Raw genomic sequence first — 18,790 nt, 5'->3', positions numbered from 1 at the left:
CTGAAGATTCATTTGTCAGAAAAAACAGTTGCAGTTTTTACAATTGCCCTTCAAAAGTGGCACCCATCAATAGTATTCCAGAGAGCTATATACATGCATTTACAGAATCCCATGTCTCAACCTAGCAGAATATCAAGCCATTCACTACATAAACAGAAGAGGGTGGATAATTCAGAATGAATAATCTATTCAGTGCATACTGGCAGTTCTGTTCGTAGCTTATGAGACTGAAGCTTTTCAACACTGTAAATTCCTGCAGGTATTTTTAACTAATACACACAAAGAATAAATTTTGCCTATTGCTCACAAGAATTATTTCTACAATGAAATGCAAAATCTGTAACTTCCTATTTTGCTGTGATTGCAAACTGCAGAGTGTGAAAGGTCACAGTTTGTGCTGTTGAAGTAATACAGTATGAAACTCTCTGTAATGAAATAATAATAAATAGCTGTAATCATTTGCTGGCAGCAAATGGTCATGTTGAGAAAGCTCAAGCAGGCAAGTGTTTGTAACTAGCAACCATCAGGGAACAGGACAAGACAATGTAAATCTTATTCTGCCAGTTTAAGCAGATACTAGAAGCATTGCCCATTCAGATCCAGATTTTTTTTGTATCAATAATGCTTTGCTTTCTTACTAATTTTGACTTCTGATCCAGTCTTCACTTCATACATAGCCACATCCTGAACCTCAATAATGGAATTAATCTGGAAATCCCAGGCACTCATCAGCTGTAGGTTTTTGGGACCTGTGTGTTTGCAGGATCCTAGCCCACACAACAGTGTTTTGGGGCCTGGGGTCCTGCCTGAGGACAGGTCTCCTGTTTAACTAAAGTGCCTGTACATCTCTTATGCATGTGCTTAAGGCTGCACCACTGAGAATCTTTGAGGACTCATCTGAACAACTGGAACCTCAATTTTGTAAATGAGTGGCAGAACTGTATTACAGGGAAGAGTGAAATTTTAAGCCTATCCTTGAATTTCTGGAGTATAATTTGTGTTTCATTCTTCAGATATGAAAAGGAGTATATGTTGGGGGCAAAGAAGAGTTGAAGACCTTTTCTGGGAAAAATATTAGCTAAATTTTTCTGATATACCGCCAAACTTTAACTCCATTTCTAGAACAAAGGCTGTAGCTCTGCCTTGAAGCACAGTTGCCTTCTGTTCCCTCTAAAGTTATTAGTTCTCCTGTAGGATATGAGAATGACCAAGTATAATTTAATTGCTGTTACTGTAGTAACTACAAACTGTTACCAAATAATTGTACTAAAACTCCAGATATTGCTCCCAATAGTGTTTTTTCTTTTTCTTTTTTTTTTTTTTTTTTTATGGATTATGACTTATAGTATCTGTAAAAGCTAAAAGCAAAGCAAATTTTCCCTGAATTGAGTGCCAACACAAAACAAACAGTATTACTGGTAAGTAAGAGAGAGGCTCCACAGTTGTAGCTTAAGAGCTGCACAAACATTCTGTGTTTGGTGAACCACTCTTTATTTTTGTGGTCTACAAAACTACATTCAGAACACAGCATAATTAAAACAAGGACAGAATTCATGAATTCATGAAGCATTTACTATGTAAGCCAAAGAAAAGATAAATTATATGCCTGAAATGTTTCACTGAGCCATGATTCATACAAACAAAAGTGCTGGCAGGAATACATCCTTTTGATATGTTTTTCTAATGACTGAACTGAAACTACAGTATAAGTCTTTAAGGTGCTTATTACCCCCAAGTTTGGCTCCTCAAAGAAATGAATAGTATCTATTAACTTCTAATACTGACTTTCCTCTGTTATTTCTCGTTTTCTTTCATTGTTTGCCTCCAGGGCTTTGTGCAGCATATTATGCAGTGAGCTACTACAGAGGTTTTTGTGGCTGTTTGACTAGGGCTCTGAAAATGTCATATTGTAGGACTCCACATTATCTCTCCCTGATTTATATGCTGATGGCCTGAGTCTGTGCTCCTTCCTACAGCAGTATTCCCAGGAAAGTGCAAGAAGGGTCACAGCATCTATCAAAGTCCAGATCTGAGTTGTATCTCAGTAGCTAATGGCAATCTTGGCTTGGAAATCCTGGAGTAGGGTTCCTCATGCAGTAGTGGGTCATTACTGAGCCCATTTGTGCTCTTCATGTCAAGAGTTCAGGTATTTTTGGATGGCAGTGTGCCTCAGGCTCTGAGCAGCCTGTGATAGCTTTCACTTCTGCAGGGCAGAGTGTGGCTTTAGCAGGGAGATATGCTGGAACATCTGGTGCTCCCATTGGTGGTACCTCTCACCTCTGTAGTTGCTTCAGGCACGACTGCCAACAGCCCTTTGCTACAGTGCTTAGCAAAAAGATCCATTCCTCCTAAACAGTGCAGCCCAGCACCAGAGCTTGGGCTTGACTGTGTTTAAAATATATATACATATATATTTAAAAAGTTGCTTATCTTTGTTTGATAGCATCAAGTAGTAAAGAGTTTGATGGCATCAAGTAATTCAGTTATGAAGCTAGTTTTGTTTAGCAACATATCTTTTGCCTTCTGCTGCTGCGGTCTCTTGTCTCATGCCTTTGTTGCCCCTTTAACATCTGGAATAGAGCCAGCATATTTTTCATGTGAGCAGAGCTCTTTAGATGGCATCCCTGGAAGCAGGGCTGCTGAAGCTGGTGTGACCACGCATGTTCTGCATGGGACATATTGTTCTTGGAGCCATTCTGGCCTGTAACTGGCAGCTGGACAAAGTGGCGTGTTAGACCCTTCTAAGAAACCTCTAAATATCTGTTGAAGCACTCTGAACTACTGTGAAGTGTTTCTTCCTGGGTAAACGTGGAAAATGATGGGTGGAGAATTAGACAGAAGTCTGTTCTAGCAAGTGAAACTTTGTGTATTTTAACTCCTTAATTGCTGCATGTAGACTGACCACTCCATGCTCATCTTTCCTGATGCCAGCTCAACCCTCTGAAGCTTTAAAACATTATGCATCTTTCTTTAGTCTACTCCTTCATTTAGTGACATAGAGGGATGTGTGTCCTCTGCAAATCCTATACAAATATTGTGGCAGTTTAGTCACTCAGTACAGGGAAATGTTTTCAAGAGTACAATTTTATTTTAACTTTTCTTAATAAAAAAAAAAAAACAAACATCTATATCTAACTGGCATCTTAGGAAAAAAGCTCTTGGTGTCACTTAGACCTCCAAGCAGTCTTTGAGAGCAGTAGTTCAAAGATGCTGTTTACCTGAGACACCTGGACAGACTCCTGAGTTTTATTTCTTGTGCTGATTTTTTTTTTTTCTGGAATAATCTCAGCATCTAGTATCCTAACAACTGCTTCTCTGGTGACTGTTTCAGTGACCACATGCGTATTGCTGTCTAAATAGTTTGGGGTGATAACTTCTACTGAAGAATTTACTTTAATAATTGACAGATTCAGCCCTGCACTTACAATGTGGACAGATAAACAAAGGGGAGGAGGATTATTGGCAACGCTCAGACCTTATTAGCCAGATGTAGTACTTTTAAATGTAAAAAAAATAAATGCTGAATGGGACATGAAGACTTGTCTCAAGCTGCTCTCCCTTACACAATGTTTATGTTGGCTTTACCTGGGTAGGCTCAAGGCCAGACTGGCAGGCAAGTTCAGTATGAAAGGGCACCAAGCTCTCCCAAACTTGTTTAAGAAGAGGGTTTTTTTTTAAAAAAAAACAGACCCTTGTCTAGGTGTCTAAGCGGAAACTGAGTAACATAATATTGCGTATTTGTGAGTGCTTGAGCACTGGAAAACTATTTCTGGGATCTGTAAATCCAGGAAGAGAGGAGGCAGCTCCATCTGACTTGGAAGAATTACTTTGGGTTGTTGCTTTTTTCCTTCTTTTAATCTGTACCATGTTTGTGTTTCCTAGATAAAAAATATTTCTGGAATTGCAGAATACAGAATATCAGAAGCAGTCTTTGTATGGGACAATCAGACACTGAGCCATCAAAGGCCAAAATCTCAGCATGTGTTCCTATTCACAAGTTCAGCCTTGAGAAGAGAAAGCAATGTTGTTTGGGATGCTCTATGCAACTTTACTTGTGTTTGTTATACTCAGTGGCTGAGAACAATGTTCCTCCAACCAACAGCAAATGCTGAATATATTAAAAAAGCGGGGAAAGAGAAGTATAAAAGCTCAATTGTTCTGGATTCGTAGGCTGGAGAAGTATGGTTGGAATTAGGGTTGTGACTCTCGGAGCAACATAATGCAAGTCACAAACGTTACTTTTGCATTCCACTAGAAATTAAGCAAGCTAGAACTGAGGTAACTCTGCCCCCTTTTTTTTAGGAGATAGATGACTGCAACCAAAAAGACCTACGCCAGGGCTCGGCAGGTGTCAACCGTCTTGCTGCTGAAGGACCTGAAAAGGCAGAGGTAAAAGGAGAGAGCCCAGCACCAGCTGCTGCAGCAGATAACTCCGTCATGAGCTTCCTTAAAACGCTGGTAAGCTTTCGCCTTTCCTTTTCACCTCTCAGCTGGACTTTACATTGCTTATAAAAGCATCATGTGGACTTGTTGAGCTAAGTGCAACATATTTGCTGTCAGAGGCACTGAAAAGTAATAAAGCCAAACAGATGCCTTGCAGAATGACTTCAGAATGATAAAGAGATATGTAGTTACAGTGCATTTATGATCAAATGATGACCTACTCTGGACCCTTCCTCTTCTGCATAGATAGGTAAATACTTCCAGGTCTTGTAGACCTGGAAGTATTTAGCTGTCTTAAGGACTTTCTGTATGATTCAACTTTATTTAGTAATATCTCTAAAAGTTCATTTTTAGGATAAATTGGATGTATAAGCTTGAATAATGTGTCTTTGGTCTAGGTATTTTTCATTTTAGTCACTGACTTAAGTTGTTCTCAAGAAACATTTATATTATAAATATTCCCACATGGAGGAGAAAGCAATATTTGTACTTTTCTCACCTTTGTGCTCAAAAAAAAGGCTCGTTGCAAACATGACCTTTTCAGATCTTTTGAAAGGCTGAGTTGGGTGTGACTGTTTGTTTTTCTCAAATACATTTAAGGTCTCCCCAAGCAAAGCTGAAGCCAAAAGTGATTCTGAAGACAAGGTAGGCTGATCACTCATTCTGTTGCTGGTCACCTGGTGGTTTTGACCAGGATATTTTCTTTTCATTGTCTTGCTTTTTCCCTAACTGATGTGAACAAATTTGAAAGGAAAATGAGCATAAGCAATGCAATTCTTCACGTTGTATGTTACAATCAAGATCTGAACTACAGCATTATCTGCAAGGTTTATAATATCCTGGTAACGACTTTGACTGTTACTCTGTCTTGTCCGTGACCTAAAAGTGTAGGTCCTTGCTGTGAAATCCCTTTGAGTCCACAGAAAACTCCATTTGCCCATAGAGCTGTGCAAAGCTTCTCGTTTTATGTTTCTGGTTGCCTATATATCTCCTTTATCTCTCTTCATATCTGCTGGAGCTCCACATCCTGGTAGGGATGACATACAAGGTCCCCCTGCCTGTGGCAGCTCTGTGGTTAGGAGGGCAGGAGTGTGGGCAGGAGCCTGCTCCCACCTTCCTGCCCTGCAGTACACCCACAGCTACTGCTGGGCCCCCACTCCTGGGTGCAGGAGGATGGGCAAGGATCAGCTTCCCACCAAAAGCAATAAAAAGCAGGAGATCCCAACATGTCATCTTTGAGAGTCTTCTGGCTGAAGCCCCTCTGTGTGGACTGTGCTACAGTCAGGGCTGAGTTGTTCCTGTGCAGCACCTGAAACCTCAAGGAAGATGATGGAGCTGCTCTGAGCAGGACAGGGACTTGCAGGGAGAGTTCTCCTTTCCTGACTGCTCAAGGTTCTTCCCTTCACACGCAGAGATGAGGATCAGGTGTTTGTAAGTGGGGTGAACTGCACACTCAAGCTGTTCTAATGCAATGCATCAGGCTGACTGCAAGTGCGTGTGATGTTCCCACTGGGAACTGAAACCTGTATTGGCTGGACAGGTACAGCCTGAGAAATGCTCCTCCACCTAACAGGCAGATGTGGCCTTTTGCTTTCCTCTTTACCAACCATCCGTTCTTGTATTCCACTGGCAAGAGGAAACTAAACTCATGTTTAGTGTCCATGAGCAGTGATAGTCCATTATACGTGAATTCAGAAAATCTTAATTGTTAGAGCTTTCACTTACTATTAGAGATATTGAAAATATCAGATTGATCTAATGTACTTAACAAACTTAAAAACAAATTGTTGAACAACCTGAACTGGAAAAGCTTTAGGTTGAATATATGATCCTCTGAAATGTAAAAAATGTAGATGTTTAAAGACGACTTCCTCTTTTTTCCTGTTCTGTTAGTGCCAAAACTTAAAATAGTTTCAACAGAAGTAGAAGTGAGACAATTTGTATTAAGCTGCCTTCTATCTTCTAGTGTTTCAATGGCTTATAGATGTATTACTGGCTACATAACTGGAAATTTCCAGATTATATGTTCTTGCACATCATTGTGACTATAATAACTGAGGTTTTTCTTGCAATTCTTGTGATAAAATTTAATTAACACACAAATAATAAAACTCTAAAAAAGGAAATGGTCTTCCCATGCAGCTATTAGGTAGCCAAAATCACTATAGGTATCACCATTTTTTTTGTTTCTATCCTTTGTCCCATTCAATCTTTTTATATGTCCTGGTACAAAAATGAAGTCAGTCTTTCCAGAAAGCTTGGTGAGTACATGGGGGATAGACATCACTGTATTCTGGAATCATAATTCTGAAAAACATCAACCAGGCTTGAGGTCTTGAAAGACATCCAGAAAAGGTAGTTATCAAATTTCAGCTTCTGAAAATTCCAGTTGTTCAGTCCAATTTACATACCTAACTTTATCACGAGCACCCATGTGCTTCTGTAGCAGTGACTGCTGGTTTGGGTGTACTGTAATTTGGAAACAAATATGCTGTTTGGACTCAGTTTGCTGACACACCTGTGAGGGTAAACAAATCCAGGTGACTAGCAGGATACGCAAGCTCGTTATATAGAGGTTAAATGGCAGGGTTTTTTTTTTAATGAGCAATTCCTTTATGTTCACTATCTTTCTGATACAAAGAAATACTTTCTGATAATATAATGATATTTCATTATATTAAAGGAAAAATATGTGAAAAAGGTTAATTTAGCAACTGTCATAGAAGAGCTGCAGATTTTTGAGCTGCTATGTATAATGAAATAATAGTCATTTTCCCCACAAGAATTGACTTCTCTCTTAATGGTAACAATATGTTCTAAAGTGAGGGTAACCTTGGTTCAGCCTGTGCCTCTCCCGAGTGTCGTGGGGCTTTCCCAGGGTTTGGCTGGCACAGGGACCACTGGGCCTTTGAGTCCTGGCCATGCTTTTGTTCTGGCTGCTCATGCACCCCCTTTGCAGGGAGGAGCTGAGTTTTACCACACGAGGGCTGCTCCATTCCCGGTGTCTCTCGGCAGTGCTCTCCCACAGCTCAGAGCAGGGACAGCCTGAGAAACAGCCACAGCCCACTTCAGCTTTTTTGCGCCCCACGGCACCGGGCCCCCTCCTGCGGAAATGCAGAGATGGGCAGCATCAGCCAAGCTGAACTCTGTGGGGTTTTTTTTTGTAGCAGCATGCTGTCATTGGTGATGCCTCTGGCTTTAATCAGCTGGGTAAAGACATGTATGCTCTCAGCAGCCTGGGCACACCCTTACTGATTGGCATTTCATCCCTGTGAACACTGGAGTTTAATATGAGTTGAGTCATACTTCCCTGGATCAATCGATTCTTTGCAAGTTTTACACGTGGCATTTGGATCAGGGCTGCCCCAGATCACTTATCTGACCCTTCTGTACCAGATCCTGTCTTGTTCCTGCATCACTGTGTGTTTGGGAATATTGAAGTTGGTATAGAGTACTGCAGGGAAAAATGGACAATTTTGATGTGCCTGGCCACAGCCTCTTTATAGTCCAAACCACTTTGTAGGAAACATGTAACTGCACCAAATGAAAATCTTGAGAGCAAGATCTCAACTTGACATGCTCATCTGTGTTGCTTTCAGTACTCTGGACCTTTCCTCCTACCCTACTACTCATGGTCAACCACTATGTTTGATGCTTCATGTTGTAAATACTGTAGGCTGATTATTTCTTTGGATTTTGGGTCTCTTCATGCTTCCATATTTCCTGGACATTTTTTATCAACTCATTTTAAAGCTTTTAAGCTGGTTGGAAGCTTTTCTTTTTGCCTTGTTCAAGTGTAGAAGAAAACAGAATGAAGTTTGCAAATGGACAAGCCAGTTACCCAGAGGGTGAACACTTGAGTCATTTGCCATTGAAATATAACTCTTAACATTTCTATTTTTGCACTCTACATTGACCTGATTCCTGATTAAATCAGGAAATAAATTGCCAAGGGAGATTGGAATGAAGTCCAGGATGCTAGCAAATAGTAAGTGAAAAATAGTACATCTTCTCTTGTGTTAGGTAATTAAATGCATCTTACTGCTTTCAAACCTGACACTGAGACACTGAAGGGTGAAGAATGCTGCCCCATGTTATTTGTGGGTAGTCATAGCTCATGGGCATGTGGACAGTGCAGCTACCACAGAACAGACTCTTATGTTAACTTTGTTGAAACTCAGGTAAGCAATCTTGAATACTTATGGATTTGTCTCCCCTCCTTTTTTTATTACTGAAAAGATTAAAGTGGTAGTGAAGGGGAAAAAAACCCTGTTGTTTATAACAAGAAAACATAAGCTTTTTCCTGCATTGATAAATCCAGAGTGGCGTGTTGAAGACTGGGGAGAATTCCAAGTTGGTTGCTCGTGAATTTAAAATACATGTCTCTGTCTTTGTGGGAGATGGGTCTCAATTTAATGAAGATTTTAACTGTGGGAAAATTGTGGTTTAATTTTGAGTCAGCTGGATTGCCCTGGCTTTTATATTTTTGTCTCTACTCGTGTGTGAAGGGTAATCACTCAGGAGAACACATAATTTATTGTCCATGGCAAAAAAGGAAATGGTTTGGTTTTAATACTGAATGTATGAGTCTTTGAATGTCTTTTGGGAAGCGAATAAGAGATTTGCAGTAAGTTCTCAACTTCAAATGCTGTTGTACAAAAGGGATCAAAAGCGGAAAAAGGCCATGGGGGGCAACCTGCTCCGAAGACAGCGGCAGAATCCCAAACGAAAGGAGCCAAGAAAAAGAAGGCAGAGTCCCCCAAGCTAGGACACAGTACATTTAGCAAACTCTTCAGGCATAAGGTCTGTATGAAACTCCAGCAAGAGCAGAACCCTGAGCAGTAACAGATGGCTCCTGTCACAGAGCGAAGTTATTTCATTGGTAACTGGAATCAGCATCTGGCCAGCTGGGCAGTGCTCTGGAAACCACTGGCACGAGCATTTGTGTGCCATGTGATGTGAAAACAATCTTCATGTGCAACATTTCTCTTGTTATACCATCTGTGAATTCAGGATTCTGAAACAATTACTCTAATCTTCCCTGCTACATGCTTCCCAGTTACACTTACTAATGCTGACGACATTTCCCTGGCCACTTAAAATAAATAAAATAAAGGTACTGACAAGCAATGAATTATGCAGCTATGAACAGCACCTGCAATTGTAGGACAGGTTTAAGAGTTCCTCCAACCACAATTAAGGCTTTATGACCCACGGTGCCTTAACAGGGACTTGTGGTTAAAATTGGTGATGTGGTGAACTGGGACATCTGATGTGGCACAGAAAAGGTTGGAAGATGGAATTTCCTTCAGAAATAGTTTTCACTGAGAACAAGAAAAGTAATTCTTTGCAGGGAGAAAGTCTGATTTTCAAGGATGTTCAAAACCCACTTATTTTTTCTTTTAGCAGTTTGTTGTTTCAGAGAATGCTAGCTTTTCTCTTGGGGGGAAAAAAAACTGAAAACATTTGGTCTCAAGTTCCATATTTGGGACTTTCTGCATCCTCCAAAGATAATCTGCCATGATGTTTTGTGGCAGGAAAGCAGAGGATTGTAACTTTTTAGCCCAAAGAATGCAGAAGCAGAGACCCTTCCACTGGGGGAGGAAAGCAATTAATATTTAATGCTCACTCAAAACACCCACATGGAATTTCTTGTGAGTAAGGGGCTTTATAATCAAGGGCACAAGGCAAAGGGAGTTCTTTTAAGATCTTTTCAAAACAAACGTTCTTACACGGTCTCATTTTTGTGGTTAAAATGTCATCTGCACATTACTGAAGGAATAATAATCTTCCCAATGGTTTTAAGTCTACAGTTCTTGCCAACATTCTAAAGTTAAGATCTCATCTTTTATAGACTACATTGATAGCTAATAGTTTTGATATTTAATACAATTAAAATATTAATTACTTCATCATCATGAATTAGGACTTCCTGGTAGAAAACATAACTGGCTAGCATTTTTTAAGGTGCTAAGCCTCTTTTACAGCAGTTCAAAATCTTGCTGCAAGTTGTTGAGAGAGGTGATTGATTTCCATTAGGCTATTTGACAGAATTTTAAAGACTTTTGATGTGGAATGAAAGCAGTTATCTTGAAGAAATGCAAAAGCACTAAATTTTTACACCAATAAAATCAGTCTTATAAAATGTCATTACTTTTTAAATAGTTTTTTTCTTCTTTCTGAGTTTATTTTCACAGCCTTCTTTCCACGTACAAAATACAGAAGCAATAACTGAGGTATCATCTATGACATATTAGGAATAAAGGAGATGGATAAAAATGATGCCGACAGTTTGCTTGTAAGGCTGATTGAAAGCAGAAATTCAAATCAGAGCAGTGATGTGACAGGCAAACCCTGAAGTTATCACCTCTAGTAACAAAAAAAGTAGTTCTGTTTATCTCTTCTCATTTGAAATGCCTTAGCTTGATGTGTCAACTAGATGAATAGGAAATGAATGCCTTTACTTGAAATTATTTTAATATATGTATTTATATTTCATTTTAAGCACTTCACTGTCTCCTCTGAAAGTTCTTCCTTTGCAGGTTTTCCAAAATGCATGTTTGTACCTTAGTTAAGAATAGATAGACTATTAGGTTAATGGAAACATTGTTTTTCAGTGTCCTGTGTTTTTATGAATACTAGCTTTAAAGCAGCAAGTTGCTTTCAAACAATAACACGTATCCTAGTATAAATCCATAACACAAGCTGATGCAATATCATTTGGCCATTTGACCTCAACAACTGAGTTTGGGTGGAATTTAGCAGTTGGGTTCCTGTCCTTTTATTGCCTTATGTCTATTTACCTTTAACTAACAGAAGCTTATTTTCAGCATTAATACTGAAGCCAGCTTGTGGCATTACGTTGCTTCTTACTCCTTGCTCTGGACCTTGTTCATCAGAACTAACCATGAAAAGAAATTCTTGGCTCCTGTGAGAACTTTCACCTATTCTTCCAAGAACCCTGCAAAATGTGTGGCAGGCTGCCTAAACCCAGGGGTGCTGGGCTCACATTTACTTGAGTTTGTGGCTTGTTGCTCCTCTTTTTGTACAGCTCAGATACTCACCTTCAGTATAATCTATGCTGGATATTAAGGTTAATATATACTGGTATGTATCACTGGCCAGGAAGGAGTTTAGCAAACTGGCTTCCTGGCTTTACATGTTTTGATGTAACTAGGAGACCTATCTTCTTTTTACAGAAGAGCAAATCTCACCTAATGCACAAAAGTGAGCAGATAGACTAGGCCAACCTCTAGCACCTGCAGAGCTTCTTTTTGTAGAGCTCTAACTCTTGCTTCTCAGTTATAAAGCCACTGCTGTTCTGTGCCCTTCGTTCCCAGGCAGTCATCTGCCTGTGTTTTGTACCCCAGCAAGCAAGGCCTGAAGGTGATGTTAGCAGGTCTCAGACTGGTATGCAGTTCCCCCAGTGGGAAAGACCCAGCTCTGATTTGTATGTGTGCACCGGCAGACCCAGCTCAGAAAAATCTTAAAACCCTCTGTAATGTCTTACCTGAAGAAACTGGGAATGCATATGTAAATACAACTGTTTTTAAAGGACAAGCTGAGGGCTGCAAGCACAGCACCATGAGCACAAATCAGTCCCACACAAGGCTGCTGCAGGTAGAAGGATGGGAGCTGGCAGTCCCTTCAGGCAGCCTCGCCTCTGCCAGGGATCAGTTTCCATGGTTGCAGGAGCCAGGACTTTCACAAACACTCACTAAAAATAAAATAGTTTGTCACGCAGACAATTCCTGAACTGTGTAACTGTGAGCACTGACATTGCCAGAGACAGACTTCTCTTTGTGTTTTGTTTCCCTTCAGGCTGCAAAAGAGACCCAACAGACAACTAATACCAAAGTGAGTAGGATGATTCAAGTTATCTCTATGAATAATGTAGTTAAAGGGTAATTACTTTCGCTGTCGTCTTCGGTCTCAAAGAGAGTGTTCTAATTTCTTTATCAATTAATCTTCTCTACTATGAAGGGTGGGTTGCTATGTAACTTGCTTCCTCTTTTCAAGACATTACTTCATTTGAAGGGCTCATGAGCTGCACCTCGTTGTCTTGTGTGTCCTGTGCAGTGGTGTTCTGCTGTGTGCTTACATCTTATACCAAGTGGTGCCTGAATGTGTTGTGAGTATTTTGTCCTTCATACATTTCCAATAGCCTATGTGTTCCTGTGTTGTTTTTTGTTTTTTGTTTTTTTTTTTCTAGAGCACTGAACAGCAGCCTGTTACCTCTGTAAAATCAGACAAAAATGTCCCTTCCTCTCAAGAGCCACAGACATCTAAGCCAAATACAAAAGCCCCTGAGCCTGCAGCCCAACAGCAGGTACCGGCCAGTGAAGTCCCCAAAGAGGCAACAAAGGAGAAAGCATCATCTACCCCCATGCCACTGAGCAAGCTCTTTTGGAAAAAGGTATATCCGGACTTTGGAGCTGGTCCATCCCTCAGCTCCATCCTTGCACAGCATCTAGAGTTATTGCTAAGCAGAGAGTTACAGTAAAGAGTCAAATCTGCCAAGCTGAGCATACACATGCTAAATCCAGGAGAGGCATAAATGACACGTGTGCCCGAATTCATACATATGTGAGCTTTGGACAATCACATATTCACAGGGCTAATAATGGCAGTTAGACTTCTGCAGAAGAATCTTATAGAACAGTCTTTTAAATATGTCTGCAATATTTTTTAAATGATATTATGGAAGAAGGAATGTAATTCTCTGTCAGTTCAACACATTTGTTCACAATCTCACAGAGATTAAAGCATTATTTACCAAAATATGTCATTAATAGAGCTATAGCTACAAAAAAAGAATATTTCCTTTTTTATGAGAACCGTTTAGTTCTAAATGTCTGAAAACCTTGAATGTGCTGATTCTATTCTTGCTCAATAGAAAAAGTTTCATATCAGAGTGCATCAGTCTTTAAGTTTGGGGATTGAGGTCAATTGCTTGGGCTCAGGTTAAATAACTATTTTAACTGAAATTAGGACTAACTTTGAAAATATGGCTCCTGTACCCATAATCCTTATGGTTTATAAGCTGAAGGCTTATTCTTTTCTCATTTCTTTGAAGAGTTGCATTAAACTTTACTGAATCACTGTATGTTGAATACTTTCCTGGGCTTCTGTTCAAGTTCAAGTCCCAGAAATGAACTGTGGCCAAACACACAGATGCTAACTGTGCAGCCAGCCCTGCAGCTTCTTTAGCTGTATTTTCCCTACTGAGCAGTAATACAGGAGACACAGTTTGAGTATGTTATTTATATTAAAAAAAAAAAAAAAACAAACAAAGGTGTTTAGATGTTAACAGAGCAAGCATGCTTGAAAACAATCTTGAAAGCTTGAAACTCTTGCTACTTGGGACTTAATTTTCCATGGAACTGAGCACATTAGGTACTTGGAACGAAAGGAAAGTTGTGAAGAAGAGGGAGAGGGAGGGGTTTTATACAGTTGTTATTGCTACAGAAACCTCCCCTGTCTGAGTAGTCTGGATTATTTGAAAACAGAGATGGGAAGCAGGATGTATGATGAACATCAGGACGAAAAAAGAAAGAGGCCTTCTGGCAGATGGTTTTATGCAGTTTGAGTAAAAATCTGAGAGTAATAAATCTGAAGTTTAGTAATTTCCTAATGATGTAACCAAGTCTTTTCTGTTTGGAAAAGCATGCAAGAAGGGAATATTTTCTTGCAGAAAAAGAATTAAAATCCTGTGGAAGATAAATTGGTGGTGATGGTTGATTTGGAAAAAAAAAAAAAAATGATAATGTTTTGGTAAGATCTCAAAACCTTATTTTGAAAACTTAACCCAAAGTAGTGTAGCTATAGATATTTTACTGCTCTGTACAATTCAGTTCCAGCCCACAGTGAAAACCAGCTTCCCTGATCTCATATTATAATGAAGTTGGACTAGGTCTAGGTACCTACCCTGTGTTTCTTCAGCCTTATAAAAATCTTCATGTGAAGTCCTGGGATCTCAGACATCTCAGGGGTAGAAACCTGATAAAAAAAAAATCTTTCACTTTATTCATAATGCTGGGTTTAATTTATCCTATATTGTCATCAGCTGCTTACATCAGTGAATAGAAGGAGTTGTAGAGAGTTCTTTACAACTCTAAGCAGGTTTTGGTTGCTACCAAAAATATTAAGGCCTAGTTAAATCATTGACACAAATGCACTGAACTGCAATAGTATATGAAATCTGAACTTTGTAAAATGAGCCCATTTCTGCTTAATTGGAATTTCTTTGGTCTGGAATCATGCTGAGATGAAATGTTTTTTGAGGGTTCTGGAGGAAATTTTTGTAGTAGAGAAATGGGTTTGGTCCTAAGAATTAAAAAAATAATAATAATTCTGCTGCTATGAGCATTGAGTCTTTGCCTATAAAAGGCTGATGTTGCTGTACTGGATTTTCTTGACAGAGAATAATATTATATTTCCTTTGATGAAAGACCTTGGTGACCCAGTCAGCTTGAAGCTAAAAAGAAAAATTAGATGTTAAAAAAAAAAAAAAAAGTCCTTAGAGTACAGGTTAGCCTCCAACTGAGCCTGGTTCGAAGATTCTGTCTTTTTTTTCTCCAGTGATTTTATCTTTCTGGCACACTTAGTGCACTGCCGTTTTGCTGGGATAGAGAAACAAAGTTAGCAACTGTTCCAAATAGATGTACAAATCAGAGCTGTGTGTAGTTTTTCTTTTGAACTAACAAACAGCAACCACAACACTCAATAGATCCAGGATTCAGATCCAGCTTCTCTCTTTCCAGGCAGTCTCTTAAATGTCCATCTTCTGATGAGCTTTCACTTCAAAGTAAAGCTAATGAAGTGCCTGTCAACATGGTGCAGTTAATGCTGCTGCTCTGACTCCACACAAATAAATATGTAAAAGAAAAAGAAAAATCCTTATTCAGCTCCTCAGATGGAAACCACTTTGACTGTATTTGTCCCATTTCCTGAACAGTCTGCACAAGAATTTTCATAACTGTTACTCAAATGTTTGTCATGCTAGCAATTTTTTTGTCAAATACTAAGGAATATTAATAGAAAATTACAGTTAGTAATTTCACATATTTGTGTTGGATACCAGATTTCAAGACATTGTAGACATCTGATCAGGCCAGAGAAACATGACACTTCATTTATATCTGATCAAAGCATGCCAGAGATTGCTCTGTGAACTACCTTTAAAAACAGATTTAAAAAAAAAAAAAAAAAAAAAAAAAAAAAAACCACTAGATTTTTAAGCTGTTGCAATTCTGTTGCCATACAAATGCAGAAAAATCATGTTCTTTTTACAGAAGGGTATTTATGCACTGATAATACAAACAGCAGATTGATTAGCTATTAAGTTAAGCAGAATAACACCTTTTATTGCCGAGCCTGCAACCATATTCTGCCACAGGAAAGCAAGGATAAATATTTGTGTGGAGTGAGATGAATATTAAAATTACCTAGGTCTTACCAAGTTCCTCCCAAGTTTCCAGGTTTACCTGTTCTCATTCTGGAATACACCACCTATCAGGCAGGAGAGAAGGAGATTCATTTTTTGCTGGGTAAATAGATGAAGGACCATGAAATAGAATTCTTCCTGGTTGAGAGAATGAGGAGGACAATAAGCAATAGGACTTTGGGGGTCTTTTCACAACTTGACTTCTGGCATAGCTGCCATCCTTACAGCAGGGAGGGGCCTTCACCTCAACACAAAATCAAAGCAATAGGATTTCTTAGTCAGGACCACACTCCTGGGCTGTTTACTGACTAGTGTGGCTCAACCATGCCTGGTTAATACTAATTGGTTAATTGTGAGAGATGTTACAGCTCAACATCTGCTAAGTAGCACCTTCAGGAAGCAGCTTCAAGTCACAGGGGGCTTCAGGGTGGGGGTCTGAGAGCACATGGATGGCTAAAGCTGAGCTACCTTAACTGCAGCAACCTCTGTCACCATTGCACTGGCAAAGGAGGGCAGGAAGGTGGGTTAAAGTCTCTCTCACCCTTCTTGCTTCCTGCCTGTGGGTCTTCGACCGGCAGGAACAGATCTCAAGCATGACTGCTCTTTTAAGTGGAAATTTCTTGAGCAAAAGGTCATCTCTCATGTACATTGTTAAGATAAAAGAATAGCTGCTTCATAAAGAAAGTATGACCCAGGAAAACCAGAAGAACTGTTCCTTGTGTCTAAGGAAATGCAGTGGAAAGTGCCTATTCACACTCTAGCACAAGATCAAAACAGAGTATAGTGTTTACTCCAATTTTGAGGAAAGATGCAGAAAGCAAAAGGAAAACTCCTATCAAAGTTATCCAGGCCACAAAATAAGTTACAATTTTATGAAGCAACAATATGTATGGTCAGCAACCTAGATAAGAAAAAGAAAATGGTATAGTAATAGTTCCCTAAAACAATAGGAGGCTTTGTGAGAACCAGAAGATGATTCGGAGTAAACAGAAGCTTTTCACCACAACTGGTTTAAGCACACTTATAACTAAAAGGAAATCAGGTACACTGTCCTTTAAAGAGATGGAAGAATGCTTCCCAAATGTGTGAAATAAAAAGCATAGTACAATACTCTTATAAAACCACTAGTAAAAATAAAATACTTGTGTTATCTTTTTCAAAATAGTATTTCTGCAATAGGAAGAACAAATGTATCTTTAAACGTTTTCTAAGCTTGGCAGAGTGCCTTTAAACAAAGGAAAAATAGCTCAATAGCACTTCTGACTCTGTGGTGCATAAAAATAATAGCTGCTGACTTTGGTTGAATTTATTACAATTTGTGTCTAAGGAAACTCACACACCCACCCATGAATTCAGCAACCCCAGTTGATGCAATTTATAGGTATAAGGATATAACTTACTTTTATGAGAATATTAACACATCAAAGACTCATGAAGCTGTTAGAGCTGGGCTGTTTGCAAATTATTATTATTATATACAGTTTCTTCACAAATCTATTCACAAACTTAATATAAGTTTGTTTTCTCCCAGGTGAAGTAAAGAAACTGAGCCCATTGCTCTAGAGAGCAGTTTAGGTTAGCGTAACAACACTCTAATTTTATTGACTTCATCTTTGTCAGGCTCTTCCTATTACACTTTCAATTCCTGGCAGAAACACCTTGGTGATTCTCTTGAATGCACAAATGGATTTTTTTCTTATAATTTCTTAGAGGAAACAGGAACAAAAATGAAAAACTCTATTCCTACAAGTATGTCAGAAAAAAATTCTTCACTTGAATGGGTTTTCCCACCGACAGAGAGAATATGCATTGGCATTCTCTGCCTCTCTGAAGTCTGCAATATATCATGGTCATGTGTCACCAGTCTCTGAGAATCTGCTATCTTGGTCAGTCTTATCTGAGAAGAGGACTTTGTGATGTCTCTAGAGTTTCCTTTTGTCCCAGCATGTCTGAACACCCTGATCTGCACAGGCGTTGTGGAACCTCCAACCTTGAAGATACTAGCAGCTCATCATCACAAGTTCCTCAGCAGCACTGAGCAGGAGGTTGGACTAGGCCTCCAGAGATAGCTTTGAGATCACAAAATCATACAGAAAATCTTCAGCATCAGTTAGTCTTAAAGAGAAAGAGATGGGTCTACAAGAGTGATTCCTGGAGATAATTGCAAGAAATTTATGGGTTTTTTAATATCAAGCCTAAGATCTCAAACAAGATAACCTGTAACTTCTGCAATAACTTTGATATGCCTAATAGTACCAAATTAAAGTAACCGGTACATTGGATATCTAAGTTTACCAAGAAAAAATAAAGTAAAAAATAAGGTATTCTAAAACAGGATTTAAACTTTCCTAAAGCTTCCTGTGGAATCCATCAAGAAATGTACAAAAAGTCATTGATTACTTTAAACAAATCAGTCTCTCTGAATAGCTGACTATCACTTAGCTTGTTTCTTTATGTAAAGAGACAGTGCTTTGTAGCGTTTGGCATTTTGCCCCAAGATGCATTTGTACCAGTAGTGACTCTAACACCATTGCATACACAAGGCTGGAGAGACAAAATTCATTTGGGTTGCAGCTGTAAGAGTGTAGCAGTAATAGGATCCCAAAGTCTAATCTTTGAATGATGAGCTCCCAGAAGCTAGGTTGCTGCTTTATTGAGCCACTGTTTCAAATCATGCAGTGCATCATTCCCTTCAAGCAAATAGATGGTGCATTGATTATGTGTATGTGTGAATAGGCAGAAATATAGATTAAAATTATTATAGATTGATTATCTCAAAAATGTTCATAAATATAAATTAAATCTACAATTCCACTGGGAAGAGGGCTGTGCTGCAGTCATCTCAGGCATCAGGGGAAAGGGAATATTTATTCCCTCATTATTCTCTCCCTGCCCCCCCCC

General features: G+C 39.2%; 1 protein-coding gene across 1 annotated transcript in view; it reads left to right on the top strand.

Moving 5' to 3' along the window:
- The window catches only part of BCAS1 (breast carcinoma amplified sequence 1), a gene marked incomplete at its 3' end in the record, with an annotated part of 32,298 nt that overhangs the window by 11,166 nt on the left and 2,342 nt on the right, over window positions 1-18,790 (top strand). Inside the window, exons 4-8 of the mRNA XM_008945768.1 lie at window positions 4,303-4,458; window positions 5,044-5,088; window positions 9,106-9,246; window positions 12,265-12,300; window positions 12,656-12,859. Of these exons, the coding sequence (XP_008944016.1) occupies window positions 4,303-4,458; window positions 5,044-5,088; window positions 9,106-9,246; window positions 12,265-12,300; window positions 12,656-12,859 (582 nt within the window). The remainder of the gene's footprint in view (window positions 1-4,302; window positions 4,459-5,043; window positions 5,089-9,105; window positions 9,247-12,264; window positions 12,301-12,655; window positions 12,860-18,790) is intronic.

This window comes from Merops nubicus, unplaced genomic scaffold (assembly GCF_000691845.1).
Source record: "Merops nubicus isolate BGI_N331 unplaced genomic scaffold, ASM69184v1 scaffold12150, whole genome shotgun sequence".
NCBI classification, from domain to species: Eukaryota; Metazoa; Chordata; class Aves; order Coraciiformes; family Meropidae; genus Merops; species Merops nubicus.
This window is presented reverse-complemented; position numbering and strand designations above follow the sequence as displayed.